At 35.7% G+C, this 10,427-nt stretch overlaps 2 protein-coding genes across 2 annotated transcripts; one reads left to right on the top strand and one right to left on the bottom strand.

The window, feature by feature from the left end:
- Window positions 1-713: 713 nt before the first annotated feature.
- Window positions 714-3,386, bottom strand: LOC142612622 (uncharacterized). Its single transcript, XM_075784736.1, has one exon. The coding sequence runs from the start codon at window positions 3,342-3,344 to the stop codon at window positions 1,377-1,379; it is 1,968 nt and encodes a 655-aa protein (XP_075640851.1). The 5' UTR covers window positions 3,345-3,386; the 3' UTR covers window positions 714-1,376.
- Window positions 3,387-4,105: 719 nt separating this feature from the next.
- Window positions 4,106-9,356, top strand: LOC142612526 (calmodulin calcium-dependent NAD kinase). Its single transcript, XM_075784608.1, has 9 exons — window positions 4,106-4,115; window positions 4,273-4,452; window positions 4,666-4,889; window positions 5,004-5,065; window positions 5,878-6,099; window positions 6,837-6,969; window positions 7,806-8,128; window positions 8,273-8,417; window positions 8,745-9,356. Exons 1-9 carry the CDS (start codon window positions 4,106-4,108, stop codon window positions 8,979-8,981), a joined length of 1,536 nt encoding a protein of 511 aa, XP_075640723.1. The 3' UTR covers window positions 8,982-9,356.
- The last annotated feature ends 1,071 nt before the right edge of the window (window positions 9,357-10,427 follow it).

The following is a 10,427-nucleotide window of genomic DNA, read 5'->3' as shown; positions in this document are numbered from 1 at the left end:
GATCGTGACATGGAAGAAACTAAACAAAAAGTCACACGATCATTGAATTTCCCCCAAAACTGTTGCTGCCCCATTTTAAATGTACTTGCCCTTTAGTCAAATGGCTTCATTCAATGGTATGTGTCTGTCTTTGAGAATTTAAACAAATATATCAGGCTTAATAGTTGTAATTCTTTTCATGTATTTTCCTTTTTTCAAATGAAGACCCTAAAAGTTGTGTTGTAATTCTTGGAAAGATGCAATAATGAAAGACCAGCTTATGTGCTCCCCAATTAAACGTCATTCAGTTTGTGATTTCTTGATTGAGTCTCACCTGTCTCAACCTAAAAACACAGTAAATACTGCCGCGCTGCTAATCCACACCATGTCTTTACCTTAAGCAATTGCTCTAGAAGCCACGGCAAGAGAAGTGACTCGGTCACCACATCTACAACAACACTAAAGCATGCTAATCCATGCCATGTCTTTAAAACACATTTGGTATAGAGTAGGAGATTATAGAGGCATAAAGCATATCTGTAGAACTCAAAATATATGCATGGAATTGAGTGAGTAGCTTGAAAATGGAGCATATAAGAATGCTTATGGCAAACAGAATGGGCAATAATACCTTATAATTTTAGACATTTTACCCATCAGCCAGATGCTCAAACCATCAAACAGAACCCTTTAATGGGTTTGCAAGCGTAATCAGATGGGTCTACACATCAGCATGGCTAACAAAAAAATAATACTACTTATCACAAAAAGAAATACAGACCAAATAGAGATAACACCAGAGAAGAAGCTAGGAAAGGTATTCTAGCAAGGGATTCTTGCATAAATATCATGCAATTTTTTATAAAGGTAGCTATCACAACAAATTTAAAATTTTGGATGAATAAAATTCATACCTCTAATACAATTCTCAAGTAACTCATAGCCTAGACATCCACTGGGCACTCAGGCTACAAGAGATCCAGTGGTTAGCGCGTGGCACCTCTGTAGATCTGTTCCTTTTTTTATCACCAAGAAATTTTATCTTAAAAGATAAATTTTGTAAATCAGTGACATTTTGAGGCGGACCTCTCCTCTTGGTTGCAATTTGCCACCATCTCATTGTAATTGATCATGAGAAACATACCAAATTCATTTACCCAGACAAATTGTGTGGCACATTCCTCCTTGTCATCAATTTGGTCTGCCCCCAAAAAACTTCACTAAAATGACCAAACCATTGAAACTTTTTACCCACTCAGTCAAAACTGGACATTTGGACAATGGCAGCGGTGGGCCTTCACAATTTGTAACTTGTGAATTAAGGGTTAAACCTTTTCCTTAGAACTTTGAATTTAGGTTTCTTTTGCGAAACTCACACCAGTGTCAACATTCATTACTCATCTCTCCTCAGGCTTCTGGGCAGGAAATGTTGGAAGCCAATTCAGACATTTTTGATATTTTTCATCCTTAGAAAGTAAGTCTACTACAATGGAGGCTGTGGAGGCATCTGGTGGCACATTTTTCTCCACCATCTTGTGGAGAAGTTCAACTACTTTTGGCAACTCATTATTCAGGAAGAAACCACGCATAAGCGTATTATATGTGACCACATTTGGAGCACAACCCCTTTCTTCCATTTCTTCAAACAAATCATTTGCCTTTTCCAAATCTCTTTTATTACAAAGCCCATGAATCAAGATGGAGTATGTTACAACAGTTGGCACTAGGCCTTTATAGGATAATCTGTGAAATATCTGCCAAGCAATTTCAAGTTTCTCTGCTTTACACAACCCATCAATGAGAGAGTTGAAAATTTCAATGCTAGGCTCAAACTTCTTATTTTCTAAAGTATTAAATAAATCCATTGCTTCTGGAAGGCACTCATTCTTGCAAAGGCCATCGAAGAGTATATTATATGTACTTGAATTTGGTACCAAATGATTAAATTGCATTTCATCAAACAGCTTATGTGCATCCTTGACCTTACCTGCCTGAAAAAGACCTGTTAATAAGGCATTATACGTTATAACTGTTGGCCTAACTCCCTTGTGAATCATTCTCTTATAATAGTTCATAGCTTCCTCAATCTTCCAATTCTTGCAATATCCATTCATCAACACATTGTAACTTACAGCATTAGGTTCACATCCTTTGCTTGCCATAGAATCAAAAAGCACCTTCGCCTCATCAAGTCTACCTACCAAACAGAACCCATCCATCAATGTGTTATAAGTAAACATGTCAGGAACCTCACCTCTTTGAACCATCAATTCTAACAATCCACTTGCTTCCTTCATCTTACCCTCCTTGCAAAGAAAATCTATCAACACATTGAATGTCACCAAGTTAGGTTGGACACCTTGATCCACCATTTCATTAAACAAACCTTTAGCCTCCTCCCATTTACCTCCACAACAAAAACCGTGTATTAGAGAGCTATAAATGACCACGTCCGGAAATATTCCCCCACCCTTCATTTCCAAGAAAAGTGCTTTTGCATTATCTACCAACCCATCCTTACAAAGGCCATCAATAATAGTACCATAACAAACTACATTAGGCTTACAATTGGCACCAAATTGACCGTTTAGCATTTCAACATGTAACTTAAGCGCAACACCAGTGTTCCCCGTTCGACACAACCCATTAATCAAAGTCCCATATGTAATCACATTAGGCATACAACCCACCTTGACCATTTTCTTAAACAACCTAACTGCATCACCAATCCTATCCTCCTTACACAACCCCTTAATCAAAGATGTATAAGTCACAGTATTGGGACTACAACCTCTCCTCAAAATGCTCCCCAGGACCACAAAACCATCACAAACTCGATTTAAATTACAAAAGCAATTCAGTAAAATGTTTAAAGTAATAAAGTCAGGCAACAACCCAGTTGAATTCATTCTTTGGCAAAGTGAAATCACACTAGAATAATGCTTATTCTTAGAAAGTGCACCAAGTAAATAATTGAATGATGACATTGGTGGTGTTGGTTGCAAAGACAGCATGTGATCAAAGCAGTGCAATGCTTCATTGAGAGTGACATAACCTGACACACAACATATTTTCAAGAAATTTTCAAGTGGGGTTTGGAATGGAACATCGGGAAGTGAGTTCTTTGGTAAAATTTTGGGATTTGAGGAAGTGGGTCTATGACTATGACTATGTTGGTCGGTGAACAAAGAGGAGAGGAAAAATGAATTTTTTGGTGATGATGTGGAATTTGAAGTTGTGGGTTCATGTGAGTATGTGAATAAAGAAGAAAGATTACCTTTTGGAGCAATTGCTGAAGAAGAAGATGATGATGACAAAACAGCAGACGCAGAAGCAGCAGGTGAAGAAGAAGTTCTGATAACCATTTGGACCCCAGGACTTGAGATGAGAGGAGGGAGTTGCGTCTTGCGAGGTTTCGTTTTTAATTTATGGTTTGTACTTGTGAACAAGTTCTAACTCCTTACCCGAGTCCGATCGAAACTGGATACGGGTTCCGACTGTGTCGGGCCTATCCACATTCCTTTGGTAGTTTTTCGAACACACAGTTTTTATTTATTTATTTATTTAATAATATTAGAAAACATAAATTCGAATAAAGGTTTCCAACAATATCACTGAATCATAAGATTCTATTGAATTGGTTTTATTTTTTATTTTTTTTTATATATATATAATAATAATATAAAAAAAAAGTTTCGTTAGTTAAAAATTAAAATCTCTCTCCTTAATTTTCATTTAAAGAAAAGCCCCGCATTCAATTACCACTTATGTGGGTATGGCGTATATTGTCTATATTCATAGTTTCATATAACACATGTAAAATACAACAACATGTCCTCTTTTAAGGGGATTTGACTGTGTCTTGGATGCATGCAAAAATGCAACAATATCATCAACTATTTACACGTGTAACCACTTGATCTGAGTCTCATGCAAAATCCCTGAATTTACATGTCACTTTAATCAGTGTCTCCAAACAAAATATAACGATTAACATGCAGCTACAAAGTCGTGACAATGGAAAAAGCTGTTTCTCACGGTTACATTTACAACCCTTTAATCCAAAAGACATTTGTTTTTATATCCCATAATCATCATCATATTCATTCCTGGATTTCTAACAGACATGCAGAAAGGTAAGCCTTTCAAGAAGAGAACAAATCTGGACACCCCATTCCTATTGACTATTATGATTTATGTGTTTTTTCACCTTCATTCAGAAACAATTAAATGTAAATGTAATGCAATGTTGTAATATTTCATTGATTTTTTCTTTTCCTTTTTTTTCTTCAGATTATTTTTACAGCAAACCCAGCTTCACACAGATCTTAGTAGCCTCTTCCATTGGCCTGATCATTGCTGTGGCAGTGCATTATCGTATTCGGAAGCTATGGGTTGACAAACTTGCTCCACGCCTCATATTATCAGACACACGAAGAGTTGAAAAGCTAGAAAGGTTTCCTCATTATGTAGGTAATTATGTGATTTGATCCTTTCAATATACATTTGGATCTATATATGTAAATGTTTTATTGTTCATGCTGTCTTTTCCAGGGCAATTTCATTCATGCCTACACCCTCACAATGTGACACTTTGAATGCGGAAGGACCAAACGTCCTTAGACATTAACATCTCCCTGAATATATTCAATCTTTGTTTTAACTCTGTCTCTCCCTTGGTTGCAGCTAGGCAAATGGGATTCAAAGATAGGAGAGAATGTCCACAGCTATGCAAATTGGCCTCTGAATACCTTAGGAAATATGAGGGATGTGAGGATGATATTTATACGTTCTTTGCAAGTGAACCAGATGCAGATTCGCTTTTTGTGAAGCTTGTGGAGGAGTTTGAGAGATGCATTCTAAGTTACTTTGCATTTCATTGGAGCCTAACTGATCTTATGATTAGTCAGGTATCCAAGATCTAATGGCTTATGGGGTTATAAAGAAAAGAAAAACGTTGAAATGAAATCATGCATGATAATTTATGTATAATAGTTTCCTCATCATACTACATTAATTTTCAGGTGATGAGTTCTGATCCTGAGCCCAAAAGGAAGCTCAAGCAAATTTTCATGGCAGCAACAAGGTGGTCATCTTCATCATCTATGTTTTATATATATATATATATATATATATATATATATATATATATATATATATATATATATATATATAATTGAAAATGCTAGTAGGAGTCGAAATGAAATGTTAACAATAGAATATTAAAGCAAGATAATACAGTCTGCCATTCCCATGTCATTTCTGAACCAAACTGTACTATCATTGATTTGCCCCCAAAACTGTTGCTGCCCCATCTTAATATTACTTGCCCTTCAATCAAATGCCTTCTTTCTATGAAATGTGTCTTTTAGAGTTCAAGTTCCTGCAGAAAAAAAAAATGTTCAGGCTTTTATCACTCAGAAAATGCAAGAGCCACTTTTCATGTATTTTCCTTCTTTTAAATAAAAAATGTAAAAGAAACTGTATTGTAAATCTTCGAAAGATGCAAAAAAATGCAAGACCATTTTCTTTCCCCAGTTTTAGTTTCTGTATTTGTTATAGAGCGTACCCCCTCAGTCTTTTTGGCTTTGGCCTTTCTTATACAGAGAAATTGCTGTATTAAACATGATGAAATTATGTAATAAGCAGTTACGATCATAGGAAAGCAATCAACGAGCAGATGGAACTAGCAGACAATTTACATTTGAATTGAATTACTCATGAATTCTCTACATACACGTCACCCCAAGTAGTAAGAGTTACTTGGCAATTCAGTAATATCCAATTTGCCAAAAAAAAAATAGCGCTAAGTTGTGTATTATAATTATTACTGATGCAAGTATATTGTTTTTGCAGAATTAAATTATTCAAATATCCATGTGTTTTTTGCTGGTATAGGGAACAAAGATTTGAGAGGGTGACAAAAAACCTGAAGGTGGCTAGAGTGTTCTCTACATTGGTAGAGGAGCTGAAAGCAATGGGAATGATAGCAAATGATGACTCACGATGTACAGAGGTGATGGCTCCAGTGGCACACAGCGATAGGAGTCCAGTCCTCCTCCTGATGGGTGGTGGGATGGGAGCTGGGAAGAGCACAGTGCTGAAAGAAATTCTGAAAGAGTATGAATATTATTATCATCCATTCCATAATCCTAAACATAAGCAGTAAGAAATTTTGCAAGAGGTCAAAAGTTTATCTTGTAAACATCACCCTTGATTCAGAATTCTCTCTGTTAAGCTCTTACATTATCCTTAATTGAGAAAGTTAAAACTACAAGGGGACGCTAGCAAATATGTATATCAAAATGCATATACATACATACATACAATACATACATAGATATATGTGTGTGTGTGTGTGTTTGCGAGCGCGCGCATGTGTGTATGTATTATTTTGCGTGGTCTGAAGCTCTGAGCTAAATCCTAGGGCCAAGATCAAAATTTCTTTTTCAACAGTGTCACAACTATTTATTAAGATCAGTCTTGAGTTGTTTACAGCTGAATCTTCTACATCATGTATAAAAGTGAAATCACCATTGGAATTTCATAGATAACTTTAAATTGACTATGGGATAAAATTCAAGAATTCAAAAGCTGTGCCTGTACCGAATGAGTATTGAAGATCAGAAAAGCTAATTGAATATACAGAAGTTGCTAAAAGGAAGTTTTATTACATTTAAAAAGCAATTGAATTTTGGTAAGTAACTTCAAAATGACCGGTGTAAGAGGTATTATTTCAATTCTATGGCCATCATTTAAAATATTTACTCCATCCCCATCTTGCTACATCATTTTAAAAATGAGAGAATTTGGAATTATATAAAGCAAGAGCTGATATTGATTGTTTGTGGATGAAGACCATTCTGGGCAGGAGCAGCAGGAAATGCGGTAAAAATTGAAGCAGATGCCTTCAAAGAATCAGATGTCATCTTTAGGGCCCTTAGTTCCAGACGTCACGGACATGTCGACATGCTCCAGACTGCTGAACTGGTGAGATATGAGACTTTATCTCTCTCTACCCTCTTCCCCCTCAGAATAATAGGCAGAAGCACCCACTTTTTTCTACAGGTTGTATAGAAATTACTCTGGAGAATGTAATGGTATTAAATAACCAAAACTGGGACACATTCTAGGCCTAAAAGTTCCAAAGTGAAACATATGCTTGTGAATTGAACCTGTTCAACGTACTTATCAAAAAAAATTTGAACCTGTTCAACATAAACCATAGTCTGTTTGTTTGGTTTTAAAGTTAAGAAGAGGAGCATAAAGCCAATGTAGAATAAACTTGAGCTACATTACTGGTATAAACATTACAAAGTCTCAATTCTAGCATAAACATACCTGACATATCATCTGACCAAGTTTTCTGCCCATGATAAGAAGTTCCCCTTTGATTCCTTAATACATTACTCATCTGAAGTGGTAGTTCATCATTTACATCATTCTCGCAAGTATCTTTGAATGTGTGCTTCCATACGCGGTACGCAGATTATTCTTCAATCTCCTTCTACATCTTCAGACATCACTGGGTCAGTTTCTTTTACTTAAGATTGGTAAGTTTTGAATCTAAGACTTACCCAATACTCATCCCACACTTATACCACCTAAGCCAAGGCCCAGGCACAGTCAGATTCTTTACTTTAGCATCTCTCTCTCTCTCTCTCTCATTTTAGTGCCACTTCAGATGTAATACTAAATAAAACTTACCTGAAGTAGGTGCATCAATAATTTGATAATATTTCAAGTATTTATCACGTCAATATCCTTCATTGTAATATTTTCTAGCATAAGTTCCATAGTATGACCTGAAAAATGTTTATAAACAGGTACACCAATCATCTACTGATGCTGCATCATCCCTCCTGGTGACAGCACTTAATGAAGGGAGGGATGTGATCATGGATGGCACCCTCTCTTGGCAACCATTTGTTGTGCAGACAATAACAATGGCCAGGAATGTTCACCGCCGCCGTTATCGCATGGGTGCTGGTTACAGGGCGAATGAAGATGGAACGGTAACTGAAAACTACTGGGAACAAATTGAAGATGAAGAACCAGAGCAAGTTGGAGGCAAAAAGAGAAAACCATATAGGATAGAGCTTGTTGGAATTGTCTGTGATGCCTATCTAGCTGTTATAAGAGGCATTAGGTATATTACTAACCATTATATCATGGTACTTTTTACATTTTCATTTTTTAAAATTTTTTTACAATATATTAGTTTTCTTGTTTATCTGTCTCTCTCTATTGAGTAATCTAATGTATCAAAGTGTGTTTTTTTGCATGTAAACAGGAGAGCTATCATGTGTAGAAGAGCTGTAAGAGTAAATTCACAATTAAAATCCCACAAGAGATTTGCAAATGCATTTCTAACATACTGCCAACTGGTTGATAATGCCAGGTTATATTGCACGAATGCTTTGGAAGGCCCACCTAAGGTACACCCAACATACCTCCTCTTTCTTTGTGTAGTGACAAGAACCTTACTTCAGTGTTAACAACCAGAACTTTGATTTAAACATAGGCCTATATTTGTACCTGCATAATTTCATTTAACCAACCAAGAGTCAATAATTACAGGTTGTTTTTCTTGGCAAAAGCTCAGTTGACTTATATTATGCTAACTTACACTTTCATACATGGGTTTGGCTTTTGCATGAAGGTCATGGCATTCAGGACTATAGTCTATACCTGTCAGCAGAAGGTTTTTGTAGCAATTTTTGTTAAACTCAACATGTGATACTGACATAATAATTCCTGTAAAGTTGATAGGATGGAAAGACAGAGACAAGACATTGCTGGTTGATCCAGACGAAATTGATTGTTTAAAACGCGTAGAAAGGTTGAATGAAAATGCAAAGTCCATATATGAACTTTACAAGCACCCTAACCCAGCTTGTGAAGCTGGGTCAGTTTGGAAAGACATTGTATTGTCACCTTCAAGGTTGAACATTCAGCAGGAGCTGAAGTATTGCATCCAGAGAATTGAGAGAAGGAAATGACAAATCAAGAGTGCAGGGTCAATACGGTTTGAAACTTCTCCACTTGGATGCTCAAGAAACAAAGGCTGAAGAAATTGTCAAATTTCCTATGTTTGCAACCAAGGAATACTTATCTATTTTGTATTAAATTAATGAGCTTATATGTAGAATTCCGTTCAAAGAACAAAATTGGTTAAAATTTTCAAAACTGATTATTCAGAAACATGTCTATTGATAGTGAAGGTGATTCAGATAATAAAAGATTTTGAAAATAGTAATTGCTGAAAAAAAATTCAAACAGAAATCACACAGCAGTAACAAGTAAGCCAAAAAAGTAAAAGTTTTCTAAGCTCATAAATCATGATCCATTGATTAAATATTGATTGAAACTTCTATTAATAATGGAGATTGTGGCAATAATGACAATGTACAATGAGAACCTGGATTCAAGGAAAGCATACTAAACAAAACAAGAAAAAAAAAATGATAATAGCCAAGAACATACCTCTTTCATTGGATGGCAATGCACATCTGAACAGCTCTCTACGACCTATTTACTCTTTACTTACTAATTGGATATATAAAGGAGTCCTGAGATGTGTCTTGAGTCAAGAACCATCCTTTACTGTTCTTCCATCAAGAAGCATCCTCTACTGTTTTTCCCTCTCTTTTTTTATTCTTTTAATTTTCTTGTTCTTCTCAGCTATAAAACTTCCTACACTTATTTTGTGAGCTTCAATTCAGAAGCTTTATAGTTGCAGCAACTCCTCCTTATGTTCAGAAGCCACTTCGCATCTGATACAGATTTTACCAGTCTCATAAGTTTTCTGTTTTCTCAATGCCAACGTCCATATGCAGAAGGACACAGATTATGGCTGTGTTGACTTAAACCACTGATTATAAGTTCACAAATATAATGGTTGAGAGAAAACTTATGTTATTACTCTCTCTCTCTTCATCCATTTTTCTGCTTAGATAAAGTGGAAAAACTTTAAGCAGACTAGCAACTTCACTCATCCAATTATTTTTTTATTAAAATCATCTAATCCTTTTAACCTTTTATGGTTGGCTTCATAAATATTTTTTCAAAAATTCTTTCATACATCAATTTTCAGTGGTGTATAAATTAAGTCCTAAAACAGTACATCCGTAGTCTCTTGAATGATACATATGAATTTCTGCCAAGGAGATGATGAACTTTTAACTTAATGGGGGAAGTGGGGAAATATGATTGTTAGAGAGGTAACGAGGACATGACCCTAGATAGGACTGAAGGGCATAAAAGATCCACTAGCCAACCTCAATTAGTTAGGATTAAAGCTTAATTGAGCTAAGTAGTGAGGGAAATAAAAGATTATTTACCTCCAATGTTTTTTTATGAGTAAAAGTATGTATGCAAATAACAAAAGCAGTGTACAAGAACTCAAGGGAAGCAACTTAAGTATACTAAAGTGTCTCCAAGATTTT

The sequence above is a fragment of the Castanea sativa genome, chromosome 10 (genome assembly GCF_040712315.1).
Source record: "Castanea sativa cultivar Marrone di Chiusa Pesio chromosome 10, ASM4071231v1".
Lineage (NCBI taxonomy): Eukaryota > Viridiplantae > Streptophyta > Magnoliopsida > Fagales > Fagaceae > Castanea > Castanea sativa.
The sequence above is the reverse complement of the archived record's forward strand: the minus strand, read 5'-3'. Positions and strand labels throughout refer to the sequence as shown.